The sequence below is a fragment of the Myotis daubentonii genome, chromosome 3, assembly GCF_963259705.1.
Source record: "Myotis daubentonii chromosome 3, mMyoDau2.1, whole genome shotgun sequence".
Classification (NCBI taxonomy): domain Eukaryota; kingdom Metazoa; phylum Chordata; class Mammalia; order Chiroptera; family Vespertilionidae; genus Myotis; species Myotis daubentonii.
In genome coordinates, this window is record NC_081842.1 from 25,110,083 (window position 1) to 25,126,363 (window position 16,281).

The 16,281-nt window shown below is 43.8% G+C and overlaps 1 protein-coding gene across 11 annotated transcripts; it reads right to left on the reverse strand.

Annotated features, from left to right (window-relative positions):
- Positions 1-734: 734 nt before the first annotated feature.
- B3GALNT1 (beta-1,3-N-acetylgalactosaminyltransferase 1 (globoside blood group)) lies at positions 735-15,681 on the reverse strand. 11 transcript variants are annotated; one of them, XM_059686934.1, is made up of 6 exons: positions 14,731-14,869; positions 13,698-13,775; positions 12,958-13,048; positions 10,327-10,423; positions 3,795-3,890; positions 735-2,814 (listed from the first exon to the last, which is right to left on the reverse strand). In XM_059686934.1, exon 6 carries the CDS (start codon positions 2,780-2,782, stop codon positions 1,787-1,789), a length of 996 nt encoding a protein of 331 aa, XP_059542917.1. In that variant the 5' UTR covers positions 2,783-2,814; positions 3,795-3,890; positions 10,327-10,423; positions 12,958-13,048; positions 13,698-13,775; positions 14,731-14,869; the 3' UTR covers positions 735-1,786. The 11 variants fall into 11 exon arrangements, 8 of the variants coding, with proteins under 8 accessions (XP_059542917.1, XP_059542911.1, XP_059542914.1 ...); XM_059686928.1 differs by lacking the exons at positions 13,698-13,775; positions 14,731-14,869 and adding an exon at positions 15,207-15,653; XM_059686931.1 differs by lacking the exons at positions 13,698-13,775; positions 14,731-14,869 and adding an exon at positions 15,207-15,653 and having other exon boundaries at positions 735-2,822.
- Between the last annotated feature and the right edge of the window lie 600 nt (positions 15,682-16,281).

A 16,281-nucleotide genomic window follows, 5' to 3' on the forward strand; every position in this document is an offset into this window, starting at 1 on the left:
CTTGGTTGCGGGCACCTCCCCAGTGAGGGGTGTGCAGGAGGCAGCTGATCGATGTTTCTAACTCTCTATCCCTCTCCTTTCCTCTCTGTAAAAAAATCAATAAAATATATTTTTTAAAAAAGTTCTCTTTTAAAAACTTCTGAGTTAGCTTCACAAACAACAATATAAACATTTACAAAATTAATCAAATCTAATCATACCACAAAAATAATCACCACTTGTCTTAAAGAAAGTGACTCCTATGTGAATAGGGATTGACAGGGGCATAGATTGATTCCATAGACTACTTCACTGAATTGATTTTATTATGACTGAATCAGGTCTGAGACCAGGGAAATGGAAATAGCCTTGTTATAGAGACTCACAAATTACAATAGTTCTAATTAAATTTTTTTCTTATAGAAGAATTACAAATATTTGTGTATTACAAGAGCTAACTATGTACTTTCAAGTTGATATTTTCTGCCAAAGGATTTGATCGCTTGCCATCATTTAATCCAGAAAAAAGGAATCAACTGTCCCATTTCAGTCATAATTGGAAATTGCACAATACCAAGAATATGGGGAAGAAGCGTTCCTCTTTAATCGACTAGTAACAGATCCAACAAAAGAGACATCAGTGCTTCCATAAAAAAAATAAATATACTTCTACACGACATGAAAATCAGCTTTGCTTTTAGACCACACATTAGGGCTTTCCTCTTGATGTGAAACTAATAACAATAGAGCAGCACTGTTTTTTTTCCTCTTTATTCTCAAACTGATTGCTAATGAGAAAACACACGGAGATCAGCAATGTAACTCAAATCTTTAGTCTTCTCTTTCCAACTCAAGTACCAGAATACGACATTCCTTTCGATGTATTCTCGCCATCAGAGTCTTTTCTTTTTTGCCTTTAGAGTCCTTTCCCAAAGGAAACACACTGCCTGGCATTCTATGTTAATCCTAATTCCCAGGTAGAAAACGAGACCGATAAAGTGACATCTAAAAACACTGGATTATATTTTTAAAAACAAGACAATAGTGTAGATTTTCTCCCTTTCATTCTTCTCTATATTACCACAATAAAATATTTATCAAAGTTAAAGAGATTATTGATACACAATAATGACCAATAACTTTACATTAATGGAGTTATCAATAACTCATTAGTGAAGTAACTGGAAAAGAGTTCCAATGTAAAGGGTGATTCACTATTCTGTTTATACAGTATTGAAAAAACATAACATTTAAACACTCAAAAATTTCTAAGCAATATTAAATAATAATTGATAACTCTGAAATACTGCAACACCTTGAAGTACCTTCTAAATGACCAAAGACAGGTAATAGTTTGGTATAACTCCAAGTTTTTACACAGAACTATATATTTTTAAAATTGGTAATCCACATAAGAGATACACAAAACCATTAACTGACTATACTATTCAATAAATAGAGCTCCACATTGCTTTGTTATGAACTAATGAGCTTATAATTCAATAAAATCCCTTTAAGAAGTTCTAGTCTACAGAATGATATATTCAAATTGTTTGGTCCTGTTATTAACAAAAGACTTTGTTTCATTCCTCTCAATATCATCTTTAAAGAGCCTGATTTGATTTCTGTCAAAATATAACACAAGTGAAGTGTAAGCCTGTAGTCTCTAGTCTATGGGTGCGTCATGAATTTCAGTTCAGTGCAAGCCAACACAGTGACCTTCTCATGAGTGTTCCATTACAGTGCCAACTCTGACGCTTCCCACAAAGTGTCCTGTCCTTCTCTAAGTTTTGAGTAGAACATGAAATTAATAATGGCATGTGGTGTTCCTCAGCATAACCTGCCAAAATGTGATAATTTCCTTGGAAGAAAAGCCATGGGCTGCAATCACACGTCTGAGTTGACAGACATCCAAATGAATCCTATACAAAAAGAAAAGGTTTGTGTCTTCTGGAATATGAATGTCCACTTTCAATAAATTCAAACAGATCCCAACATAAACATCTTCAAACTTGATGGGTTTGACGTGACTCATCATCTCATAGATTTTGGGCACCAAGTCTCTGGACATCACATAACCAAACCCACTGCAGTAGGGAGGGAACACCTTGAAGGGATACTCCTGATAGGAAATATGGGCTTTTTGGTAAAACCCTCTATAGGAATAATTATCGATTAGAGGATAACCGGTGAAAAACTTCTCTGACTGGTTTAAATTTAGAAGATACTTTACTAAATTGCCAGTATTGATAAAGACATCAGTGTCTGTTTTCATGACGTACTTGGCATTGGGGCAAAACTCAGTGACCCACCTGAAGGCCATAATGGTTTTCAAGGTCAGGTTATTGTATGTGTCTAAAAAATCTTGTCGTATTATGTCACCGTAGAGGAGGTGCTCATCCTCTAGGGACAATGATAACACTTTGTCTTCCTTTTCGGCCTGTTGGCCTAATAAGAAAAATGTAAGAACCTCGTATCCCCACCAGGACTTTTTTTCACCCCAAGTAACTCTCACGGCCTGTCTGGCTTTCACATCGGAGGGGTGTGAGGTCACCAGGATGACAAGAAATGGGTTTTGATGAGAGCAGTTGGAATGCTCTTGAAGCGTGAAGCGGAAGTCTTGCCTGTAAACGGGCTCATACTCATAGAAGTACATCCAGTTGACGCGCTCGATCACATTGTACTGGGGCAGGCTGAGGTACCACATCACCAGGAAGCTCAGGAGTGACAGCAGCAGGAGGCTCCATTTGAGGGATCGCAGGGACATCCTACTGGGGAGTGCGGTCAGGAGAGCCAGGGCCATCCACAGCAGCGCACAAGCACGTGGCTCAGCTTCTGGAAGACTGACCAGAGACCAGGCTGGTCATCCACCACCCAAAGCACATTTCCAAATGATACCTGACTGGCTACTTAAGGAGAAAGAGCAGGAGAACAAAGCTCCAAGCAAACCCCCAAATCCTAACCCGAATCTTACTGACTTCCTTTAACTGTAAACAAGTGGATACCAACAACCAAAAATATCGTTGAGCTTTTTACATCAAGATAAAGGTTAAAAATATTCTTGATTATTTTGGAAAATTCAGAGTTCTTGTTTCACATTAGTTCCTAGTTCTCATTCTAACAAAGCAGCACATTTTAACGAGTCTCGGACAAACGCAGGAAAAGTGCCCTGAGTAAAGGAAGTCGTTTATAATTGCATGTAGGCAGTGGAGGCCCTGTTAACTCTTCAACATTGGGGAAAACTCAAAACAGCAACTCTCATTACAGAAGTTAACGTACATGCATTTTACAAGCCACGGTTTCCAAGTGTGAAAATGTGACTGTGGTTATGATGCCTATGGCCTGTGGGACCATGAAGAAAATAAAGCAGCAGCAAAAAGCAGAGGAACGATCTAGTCCAAAAGGCAGGAAAGGCCTCTCAAGGACTGGCCAGAGCAGAATTTGGGCTTCCTACTACACAGGTGGGCAGAGAGACCAGAGTCTACAGCCCAGCTCCTTCCTTTCCCAACAAGGCAGGCGTGTAGGTTGTTTACCTCTTGGGGCCTCAGCTTCCTCCTCTTGACATCTTGAAGATGTTAATACTGTGCACATTTGTGCTAATGTGTGCAAAGTATGTGGGCCGTGTTAGTTATTCAACAAACAGAGGCTTGCCATCACCAGCTGTGTTCTACCCTTGGCATCTTTTCCATTCTATCTGTGTCTCTGAATTGATTTTTACTGTCAAAAGGGATCATTCAAAAGAAATAATCTTGATGAATTCTCACTACCTGAAGAAAAGGGGGTTTCAAAGCCATAAGTATATTTCTATTTATTACCTTCTTCTGGATTTCTTTCTTCTGAGTGAGTGGAAGACCTTCAATTTCACCAAATGAACATTCAGTAGTAAGCAGTAGTCAGAATGCTTGAAATCTCTGTAAGATACATAAGAAACGTAACAGCATTGACATATGGGTCAGGGGACTAGGGAGGTCAAAGAGGGAAAGGGAGACTTATAACTTATAATTTAAAAAAAAAAATACTGCTGGTCTACAGAATTCAGAGTTCCTGACTTCATCACGGAAGAGGGTGGCTGGTATCCAAGACTTAAAATTTCTAAGTTCTCACGTCAGCTGGTGTCTCATGTCCCTCTACGACAGTTCTACTTCCCCCTTAGAGACCTCAGGGGCCACTACAGGAAGTAAAACACGGCACTTCTCAGTGACACTGCTGTACCCTATCTTTAATTCTGTTCCTGTAACTACTTCGTAAAGGGACTGCAGGGATACCTCCCACACTCAACAGTGTGGGTGTCAGAGTGGAAGAATGAAGGAGGCATGTGGGGAAAAGGGGAAAAAATAGACTAACCACAAATACTATAAAACAGTGGTTCATTCAGGGTGAGGGAAACAGAGGCATTCTCATATATTTATAGGTTTCTTTGTATTTGAAATTTATCCCAAAAAAGGAAGAAAAAGCATAATAAAAATGCTTGGATATCAGAGCTAAATGGCCCATCCTACATCTTGACTGCAAAACTTAAGGACTGTGTGCCCCTTGGGGAAGTTATTTCACTTCATAAGAGGTTTTTTTCCAGCTCCAAGCCAAGAATCCCAATGCTAATTCAGTTAGTTCGAGGTTTGTGGGGGAGAAGATGGATTGCCCAGTCAGCTCAGGGGCCCTCAGCAATTTCCAAAGTGGAATGGCACGCAGGCATGTGGATGGATGCACACACTATGATGTCATGGGAATCACACTGGCCTGGCCTCAGGTCTGGGATGGGCTCATGCCCTGACGCGGGATCACAAGCAGCTGTTCTCCTAGCATAGGCCTCCTTGGGCCAGCTGAGCAGTGGGCTTGGTGAACCCTGACATGGTTCTAAATCGCAAATCCCAGGGGAGGGACAGGAAGAAGACCCTGAAAACATCGACGAACAGAAACATAGAAAAAGGCCAACGGGGAAGTAGACCATGATTTTATTACTGAGATCTTATATAATAATGTCACACGTCACTGTCAAGAAATAAACTATATATAAATTATAATTTAAAAGCAATTTCCATTTTATTAAAGATAAACTCATGATTATATGTAACTACACGTGCATTCCCCAACTGGATCTCACATCATCTACATTAAGCAAACATCCTCTCCTATCCCACAAGCCTAGTGCAATGCTGGCTACACAGCAGCTGCCAGTAATTACTTGTTGATTGGGTGGTTGATCCTTAACAGCTGAAAAAACATCTCAACTAACAGAAAAGCCCAGAAAACCTCCAGAGATAGAGCACGTCAGCTTCCAGGTTATGAAGCATGCCAAGGCTGTCACCATCATAGGAAACCGCCATCCCAGACAAGTCATCGGCACCTCCGTGATTAAGCACCAGAACTTACTGCCCAGTCCAATCCCAGGCTGAGTCTATGTCTTATCAACAGGTGTTTTAGCTTCAAAAGGGCTTGGTGGGGCAAAAGAATCAAACTTAAACCATTAATTTTGAATGGAGGGCTCCTCAGAGTTTTTCATGTTAATGTACAATCTCTCAGAAGAGGATATATTATGCAATGTTTCTCAAATTTGTCTGAACAAAGAACCCACTTTAATTCTCAGAGTCTGTGGCAGGACTAGAAGAATTCCATACTTTGGGAAAGCCTGCCCTAGAACATCATTGCAATCACTGAATTAAACTAGTTTCTGTGAATCCTTCCTATCTAATAATAGACAAACAGGGTAATTGACCGTACCTTCACTACGCCTCCCATTGGCTAATCAGCGCGATATGCAAATTAACTGCCAACAAAGATGGCGGTTAATTTGCATACATAGGCTCCAAGTGGCAGAGCAAAGGCTGAAGGCGAGCCGGAGCAGCGAAGACGGAGGATGGAAGGCGGCTCCGGCCAGGGCCGCGAAGACAGAGGATGGAAGGCAGCTCCGGCCAGAGCTAAGGCCTGGGTCCCTGGTGCCCGCAGCCAGGAGAAGGGAAGGCCTATTGCACGAATCTCTTCATGCAACAGGCCTCTAGTTAATAAATAAGACTTTTTAAGGGCAGTTTAGAGTTAAAAAAAAAATTTTTTTGGAACATATTGGTTCAATTACTTTGGAAAACTTTTCAGTGTTATTCACTAAGGTTGAACATCTATGTACCCTATGATACAGCAATACCACTCCTAGCTACAAACTCAACAGTGTGTATGCATATAAGGACACCCAAATATGCCCAGAATGTTTGTAATAGAACACTTTTCATGACAGCCCCTACCTGGAGTCAACCCACAGTAGAAGAGAGAAATACATTTTTATCATAGCACATTGTACAAAATGAAAATGAACAAACTGCAACCTCACATGACATCATGGAGAATCTCTCAAAGATAACGTGGAGCTAACGAAACCAGACACATCAAGAAGAGACGTCATGATTCCATTTACACAAAGTTGAACAGCAGACAAAAGCAATCTGTGGTGTTAGAATTGAGGACTCTAGGGAGAGGGAGGAAATACTCACTGGGAGAGGCTGAAGAGGACTGGCTGGGCTGATGGTTCTATTTCTTGACCTAAATTGTGGTTACACATGTGTTTACTTGGATAACTCATCTTCTAACTTTGTGCAGTTTCTTTTTGTTTGTTATACTTCAACAGAAACATTGAGTCAATTGGCAAGCCAATGAGTCATTTTGCGTATCTGGTTACTGTGTGCAATCGGTGTTGGCAGTTGTCTACATGACATGACGGCCCTGGGTGCCTGTCGTGGTGTGTAATGTTCCAGAGAACCCACAAGTTAAGGCACTTTTAAAACCTTTACTGTTTGCATTTAATAGGTAAGAAAACTAAGGCTTGGGGAGAGTCAATAACTTGCCCAAAGTCCCAGGTTTGTAAGTGAGGGAGACAAAATCAAACAGGACTCCAGATCTCAGGTTCTTGGCCACTACCTTCTTTTTTTTAAATTTAATTTTATTGTTTAAAGTATTACAAATAATAGTACATATGTTGGCCACTACCTTCTTATCTATCCTAGGGAGTCTGCTGCCCACCCCTTGACCAGGGTTGGGTTGAGTGGGTTTTAATTTCTTGCAACCATTGAATCTTGATAGAAACAGTAAAGCAGCATCACAGGCTTTAAACAGAAAGACTCAAGATTCCCACTCTCAAAACCTGAAATCTGAAGTATTAACAACAGTAACAGTTAATAACTAGTCATTCATAAAAATACAGACCTTATTTTGTAACAAAACCATGCTGGGCACTCGGAAATAAATGGGGGAGGGGAGAGTGACCTGGGGGATTCAGTTCAAATGAAAATACTAGTAAGTACTCCAGAGAAACAGAACAAAGAGTACCATTATTTAAACCAGAATGACCTGGAATTCTTTCCTGGGATGCAAAAATGTTGGTTATTTTTTTGCAAAGGGAAAGCAAATTTAATTATTTTCAAAAATATACAAAAATTTTTCTAATTGCAAATGTAATGTATATGTTACCCACCCTTGCAGAGTCTGCACTTGCTCTTCCTCTTAACTCATAAGCCGGTTCTGGAAAAGGCTGGCTCCTTCTCACGCTGCAGGTCTCAGCAAAATGTCACTTGGGAGAGTCCTCCCGAACCTCTTATCTCAAGCAATACCCCCAGCCCTTATTTTCTGTCACATCTTCCATGCTCTCCTTAGCATGTAACCCTACCTGAAAGGTTTTGTCTACTTGTTTATTGCCTGTCCTTGCCTGCCTTGTTCACTGCCATATCCCTGGTGCCTAGCACATAGTAGGTGCTTGCTGGATATCTGAATATTATGCAAATGGCCTGGGAAAGTGCTTGTATGCACTTTTGTAAGTACCGTACACACATCAATCATGTCCTATTTCTTATAAATACACACCCATGAGGAAAATTTCTCAAATTGAACATATTAATTCAGAAACAAAGCAATACAAAACTCTACCATTCTGACCACTAAGTATATCAGAAACAAATAACCGGTGATGTTTCACAACTTCTCTCCTGCCTCTTTCTTTAGCCCAGTGGTTCTCAAGCATTGCTGCACATCATAATCTCCTGGAGAACTTGAAAAACTCGACACCAGAATACCCGCAGGGCCAACCACCTCGGAGTTTCAGAGGGCGGTGAGGGTCAGGCAGCTTCCCAGGTGACTCCAATATGCTGCTCTAGGCCCTCGAAGTGCAGTGCATGGGACCTTGACAGACATGCAGACCTGCAGGCCCCACCCTGGACCTCCTAAATCAGAAACTACATTTTCTCAAGTAACACATATAAACACGCAGGATGGGGCTGGCACACAGTGACAGCTGAGTAGATGGTACTGCTATTGTTAAAGTCCACACTATATGCTCCATACCTTACTCTTATTTGCTCATATTTGTTCTATCGACAAACCCCGCTGCTGGCTTTAACGTCTCCCATAGGACAGTGCACACTCTAGAAACACATTTAAACAGGCAAATAAATCCTAGTCCATCCACTTTTTCCCTCCAAATCAGCAGGCCTTCTTTTAGAGCCCTCGGATTATGTTTCTTCCAGGATCTTAACATTCCTGTTGTTCTGCATCCTGAACATAGAAGCCGACGGGATCCGGCGGCAGCGGCGCACAAAGCCAAATGTGGACTTTTCGGGACCCTCCTCCACACACAGGCTCCCCTCTCGCATGACCCTTCCTCCTGCCCTACAGTCCTCCCGTGGCTGAATGACATTATTTTTCCCGGTATGATGTGCACCGCCACAAGTCCTACAACAGGTACTTCTAGCCACTGGAGAGGAACGACAAAACACATTAACCTTTTCAAATGGAGGTGTGAGGTATTCAAGTGGCATCAACCTACTGTAAGAATTGTGCATATTTGGTAAGGTTTATATTTTTCTTTTTACTTTGAAGCACACAGCTGGATGTAGAATAGAGAATCAACTTGTATTTATTGAATGAGTGAACTGTGACCGTTATGTTTACCTGATTTAATAATGCTTAAAAGTAAAATACGCTTTAATCTGTCAAAAGTTTGCATTAAAAAGAACCTGCCTTTTACTTCATCCATCTTAAAAGGACCACTGATAAGTCAGATGTAAGTCGTTGGTGATGCATTTGGTTTATCGTCTTCCGTGAGGACTAGAAGTAGTGGCACTGGGGGATGTCCTAGTCTGGAGAAAACAAAAGCTTAGAAGAGCCACGGTAGATGCTTTCAAATATTCTGAACAATATGTGAGTTTTAACTCCAGAAGGCAGATGGAAGCCCAAAGATTAAAATCAGTGAGAGGGTCCAATATAGATTTCTAGAACGGACTGCTCCTCACCAGTGGAAATCTTCAAGTGGTTGGCAGGAATGTTACAGAAATTAATTCCTCATTGAGTTTCAAGTTATTTTAGGTAAGCTCTATGGTCTCTCCCAACTCCAAGATTCCATGACTTTGTTACTGATGTTTAAAATGCAGTATATGGAAAAGGTTTATTTTTTATGTAATTTAAAAACATTGTTCAATTTTTAAGAACGAATCTGAAGTATTCATCGAGTTGAAGAAAAAAAAAACAACTACCATTAAGCACAACTTTCCATGGTTGTTACACAGTTTTAAGTAGAGGGTGAGCATAAATACCTAATACTCCATCACCACTTCCCAATTCTGCCCTTGGATTGCCTGCTGGTTGCATCAGTACTACCTTCAGGTATATTCTGAGATACATGAGAGAATGTTTTTCATGCAAGTCTTATTAAAATAAAAGCCTCCTGCCTTGGTGTGTTGAAGTAGAAGACACGTGGAGTTTTAAAAACGTATTTTAAAAAGACATGATATACTGGTATACATATAATATACATATATATACATATGTACTATTTGCAGACAACGTACTTTCTTGTAGGAATAATATGTGGGAATATTTATAAATTTCTGGGATTGTGTTATGTAAAGTCTTTGGGCTAAGAACAATAAGAGCAGCCAAAAGCAGCAAAATCTGAGAAGCAAAATTCAGTTGCAATTTCCTTTTTGTTTCTGCCCTATCTGCACTTGCAACAACAACAACAACAACAGCAACAAAACCCACTCTTAATAATGTGAATGCATGTTAGGATTTTAAACGGGGTTTTTTGTTTTATTTTTTTAAGGAAAGGTGGGCCTGGGCTTCAGTCTGTATCACTTCTATAGCAATTTACAAAGCACAGTGACTATCCTGTAAAATAAGTGTAATCACCCTATTTGTCAGAGACCTGTGCAGTCCAAGGACAGGCAGACCTGGAGCCCAAGCTCAGGCCCACCTCCAAACCCTGTGCTCCTTCTCCAGAGCACAGTGCCACAGGAGAGCCAGCCTCACATCCGATCTTACAGCCTCTTGAGATTCCTGGGCAGGGAGCAAAGAGTAGAGCGAAAGTGGCCTTACCTTTGCACTCAGGGGTGGGTGGTCTGAGAGAATGCCATGACAGAGCAGCCTGCGGGAAGAGGCACCAGGATGGCCGGATCCGGAGAAGCTAGGAAAACTGGAGCAGAGCAAAGATCACACCCATCAGGCAGAAGAGCAGAAGGCTGGACTTCTGTCTGTTGCATTACAGCTTTACCAACTGGAGGACATTTCATTCACTCATTCGGAACACTGGACAGGTCAGAGGCTGGGGCTGCAATGGGGAAGATGACAGACAAATCCTGCCCTCAAGCTGCTGCACTTCGTGGAGAGCGAGGAGGAAGGCTCCTATCTCCAAGTTGCGCACCAAATGTAATGAGTGAAGCTCCCCTGGAGAAGATGAAGGGAGACCTCCCTCCTCAAATGTCTCCAAATTAGTGGGCAGCCTCCATGGCAGGGAGCTGGGTTTGCAACTCTCAGAATGTGTAGATGCTCAATTAATGTGCAAATTATAGGGCCGGTGTCAGTTTAGAGAACCATTTAATACTCTAAGAGGTATAAGAGTCAATTACCATTTTTATCTTAGAAAGTGGGTAACTCCATCTTTGAAAACAAAAGTCTGTTACCAAAATAGTAGCCAAATACAGTTCCAGATAAGAGACATGGTTTGAGTCCTCAGTCACAGCGAGGGTAGGTGGCCGCAGACTTGTCTAAGCACAGCTTAGGAGCTTAGCAAAATTCTATGTCCTAGTCCAGAAGTGGGCAATTTAAAAAAGTAAATAAAAAGCTAGACAGCAAACATTTTCTTTGTGAGCCATATGGTCTCTACTCAATCAATTCTGCCTTTGTAGTAAAAACAGAGCCACAGACAATATTAAATATATAGGTATGGCTGTGCTCCAATACAATCATCATATATAATAAAAGCCCAGCGACCATAATGGTGTAACAACCAGAACGACCACTCGACTAGTCACTATGAGGTACATTGACCACCTCTCAGTGCCCCCCACCCCTGGCCTGCAGGCTCTGATCGCAGGATGGCGAACAGGGAACCACGGGGAACGGGGTGGGACTGGGGACTGGCCAGCGGGCAGAAGATGGCCCTGATCGCAGGCTAGGCCTAGGGACACTACCCGCACACGATTTCATACGCTGGGCCTCTAGTTTTGTTTATAAAACAGGATGCTGGTGTGGAAGTGTTTGTTCTAACACAGTGGTTCTCAACCTTCCTAATGCCGCGACCCTTTAATACAGTTCCCCATGTTGTGGTGACCCCCAATTTCATTGTTACAAATTGAACATAATTAAAGCATAGTGACTAATCACAAAAACAATATGTAATTATATATGTGTTTTCCGATGGTCTTAGGGCAACCCCTGTGAAAGGGTCGTTCGACCCCCAAAGGGGCCGCGACCCACAGGTTGAGAACCACTGTTCTAACATGAAACAGCATGCCTTAGGACATCAATAAAATGTCCTAAGATCTCTCTTCTCTATGTTCCCTAGTGACCTCAAAGGGCCAGGCTACTGAAAAGAGGGTCCTAGCGCTGGTAACATGTTTCCTAAGTGAAATGGTTCCTGGACGGTAGGCAGAGCTGATAATTATTAACCTGGGCTGTGGATATTACATGGGGACAACAAAAGGCTTTGGCTCTCTGGTTGACTAGATATATTCAGGATCAGACACACATAGAATGGTAAACTCTCATCATCTACTCTAGTTTTTGGTTTGTATTCCTTAATTTATCAGAGCTTTGAGTGGTACAAGCTCATGAAGCCAGATATTCCATTCTGCAACCTCTCCAGGCTCTACCCTACAGATGATCTCCCCATATTTAGATGTGGCCCCTGCACCTCTCTATGCTTCTAGCCCACACCCTCTTCTACCCTCTCCTCAAATTCACAATGTGTCAAAAGCTCGGGTGCCAAACACAAATCAGTATTTATAGTATGCAACTTCTTATTAAAACCATTGTTCATAGTCCCAAAAGAGATATTGGCCAAAGAGCTTAATGTTAAGTGAACTGCAATTTCTGAATGCATCTGTTGTATAAGGTCATTTAAGGACACTCTGTTTGACCCCACACATTTGACCTCAATCATGAGCTGTGACGTATGGTTAGCCACCAACACTGTGAGCAAGAATGAGCAATGATAGCTTTTAGAGCTGCAACAGAATAGTACATTTGTCCTAGACATTATATAGTGGCGAAAGAGATAAAGGTATTTCCTAAAATGGGATTCTACCTATAACATCCAATGGTGGACAGAACAGAGCTGGAGACTGGACAGACAGAAAAGGCAAATCACTGGAAGGGGAAAGAAAAAAGAAAGTATCCACTGGATTATTTTCTTTGGGATAAAGAGAATGGAGTCAGAACTTGAAGTTGACTATAACGGCCAAATTAAGTTTATATAGTTAAATTTTCCTGAGGTACTATGGTATTTTAACAATAATTCCATTTTTGAAAAAAAAAATTTTTCAAAATGATTTAGTAGACCTTAACTAAGTCTTATACCTTCTCAAATCCTTTGGGGGAAAGAAATACACTAGAATATGTAACAAAATTTGTAGCTGTGTAAATGATCCTTAAAATTTTGTAAAGGAGACTATTATGTCAATCTTACGCATGCAGGATAACTTCTAAATTAAAGTAAGATGAACTTACCTGGAGAATTTCAGATGAGACCAGAGCACTAGCTGAACTTCTTTGTTGTTTTCTGTATTCCATGCTTTAATGAAAACAGATTCGCTGGGGACTATTGAACAGAGGAACAGAAAAATAATACATCTGAGTCAGAAAACATTGGGCACTATGACATCTAAAATTAATGTTCTAGCCTGGCTGGTGTGGCTCCGTGGTTGAGCGCGGACCTATGAACCAGAAAGTCACGGGTTCAATTCCCGGTCAGGGCACATGCCTTGGTTGCAGGCTTGATCTCCAGTGTGGGCGTGCAGGAGGCAGCCGATCAATGATTCTCTCTCATCATTGATGTTTCTATCTCTCTCTCCCTCTCCCCTCCTCTCTGAAATCAATAAATATATATTAAAAAATAATAAAAAATCAATGTTCTATACCTAGCAAGCTATGGGAGCAAATTATTATATATTGGCACTTCATTTTTGGAAAAATGATCCTGTCTTCTTCCTTCTTGTCCACAAATCACCTCATGCATCTAATCTGGAAGTATACTTAGCCACTGTTTTGATAGACTTTATTTTCAGGGTTGGAATTACCCAATGACCATTCATTTGAATAAAACTTTCTAGTCTAGCAGAAAAATGTCATAGGCTCTTATCCCTCAATTTTAAACAGTTCCCTTCGCTAGGCTGATACAGGTCCAATTTGCGCTTTTAGCAGGCATCCACACAAAACCAGATTCTGAAAGCACAGAATCAGCGCCCTACCTCTGGCCTAGCCGCCCGAGGAAAGCTAAGACACAAACTTGTTCCCGGTTGAGGAATGCAAACTCAAACCTTTTACCTCTGAAAACAAAAAATAAAAAGGGCATGGTTTGATCGTCTATTCCAAGGGTTCTCAACCTGTTGGTCGCCTAAGACCAACCGAAAACACATATATAATTACCTATTGTTTTGGTGATTAATCACTATGCTTTAATGATGTTCAATGTGTAACAATGAAAATACATCCTGCCTATCAGATATTTACATTACGATTCACAACAGTAGCAACATTACAGTTATGAAGTAGCAACGAAAATAATTTTATGGTTGGGGGTCACCACAACATGAGGAACTGTATTAAAGGGTCGCGGCATCGGGAAGGTTGAGAACCACTGATTCTATTCCTTGGTCATAGCTCTTCCTGCCAAAGCAGCCACCTCCTAAACGCCAACACGATGTGCAAAACACACGGAGAACAGAAAGCCGCCGCTGCCGGGCCCATCGCCCTGCTGGTCCAGCAGCGAGGAGAGGAAAGCAGGGCTACAGAAAGCAAGCCGCGCTTGCTGCGGGCATCACTCCTGGCTGCGTGGGAAACTGCGACTACAGGGCACCTTTAAGATTTCTTTTGAAAGGCTTTATATACTCGTTCACATCGCCTCTTACCAATCACGTAACCACTCGGGGTTCCTCCGCTCTCTGCCCGATTTGCCCATCCTCCTCCTCAGTTCCACATTCTTCCCCACCTCTCCCCAAGAAGAGCCCTCACACAATTCGGCTCCGGAGCCCTCCCTGCGCGACGGGAACGCGTTCGCCTCGGGTCCGTTGGGGGTCCACGGCCACCAAAACCCCCTCTCGGTCCGATCCCCGCCCCCAACACCCCCCTCTACCCGCCCGCCGCCCCGCTCCCCGGCTCCTCGCCCGAGCGGCCCGGATTTACGGGGAGGCTGGGGCTGCACCCCGGAGCCGGGCCGGGCCTACGGCCCGCTGCTGGCAGCCAAGACCTGAGTCCGCCACGCATCCCCGGTCCGCCACGCACCCCGGCGCTCTCCGGCTCGCCCAGGGCGCCGCCGGGCCCCTTCTCCCGCGCCGGCCGGGCTCGAGCAGCTGTCGGTCGCGGAGGCCGCAGCCCGAGGGCTCGGCTACTCCCCGCGCTCCCGACCGGGCCGGAGTGGGCGGCGCCGCCCAGCCTCCTCCCAGCCTCGCGGTTCAGCTCCGGGCGTCCCCGAGGCGGGCGCGTCCGGGACGCCGCGGGTCCCCAGATCACGCCCGCCACCCAGCCCCGGGGTCTCAAAGCCTCGGGGCCGCCCCAGCCCCCGCCGCAGGCTCACCTTTTCGCGCGGCGCGCGCCCCGTTCGTGCGCAGGCGGTGGCCGCCTCTCCCGCCCCGCGCGCACGCACCCTCCCCGCTGCCGGCGCGCTCAGACCACGCGCAGGGCCCGAGCCCCTCGCTCGCTCGCACGCACGCGCGGCCCCGCGCGGCCCCACGCGGCCGGCGGCCCGCAGCCCTCCTCACCGGCGGGGACGCGCTCGCACGGTCCTCGCCATCACCGAGCACCGTCGCCGTGGTACTAGGTATGCGTTTCACACTCGAGGATGGCAGAAGTCGGGCGAGGTCGCGGCGGACCTCCCGCAGAGATTTGGTTCAGACTCGCTCCCCTTGGTCTGCTTGCAGAGTTCGAAAGCTGCGTAAATGCCACACACATGCTAGAGGCAGTCATGGGGGGGATTTACTTATTTCTATTAAGAAATAGAACTATTAAGGAAAGAAGAAAACAGGGGATTCTTGGCTCTCTCCGAAGAAATGCGCGTTCGCCTCCTAGAATCCATGGAGAAGGAAGGGCGGGAGTACGTCGGGCTGACAGTGGTCTGGAGTTGGAACAGGAGTCCGAGGCCTAGGGCGTCAGTCCCGTGCCGTTTGGGAATGCCTCTCGGGAAACTGTCCTTCGGTCTGGAGAAGTCAAAGAAGGTCAGCCCCACCCAGAGCCGTCACCATCTACGTAGTTCTTCCTGGGAGGAGTGGCGAGGCTCTCGGGCGAGGGTGGCGGTGGTTGAAATAATCTAGGAATAATACTTATTCTTTCTCGGAACCCCTGGAGGGGTGCCATCTAACAACAGTTCCCCCTCCTGGCCACTGGGCTCCCACTGTGTGAAAAGTTGAAAGAGCCCTAGCTTTTGGCTCAGCGGCTCTAGAGCGTCCTCCCGCAGACTTGAGGGTCCCTGGTTTGATTCTGGTCAGGGGCACATTCCCAGAAGGGGGCGTGCAGAAGGCAGCTGATCCATGATTCTTTCTCATCATTGATGTTTCTATCTTTCCCTCCCTCTCCCTTCCTCTGAAATCAATAAAAATATATTTAAGAAAAAATAAAGTTGAAAGAGTAGGTCAGTGAACACCCGTACGAAGGCCTCCCAAGATTGTATAACATTTTTCCATAAATGCCTTCTTTCTCTCTTCCCTAAATACTTCAGCCTGCATTTCCTAAGAATAAAGACCGAGACATTCTTCTATGCAGCCATATAAGAAACTTAATCCCATCTGAGAAGTTTTATAATTTGATGGCACCTGATATCTAGCCCTCATGCAACTTTCT

What these genes read in the sequence shown, in the direction of transcription:
- B3GALNT1 (XM_059686928.1), bottom strand. Translation starts at nt 2,782, where the DNA reads ATGGCCCTGGCTCTCCTGACCGCACTCCCCAGTAGGATGTCCCTGCGA.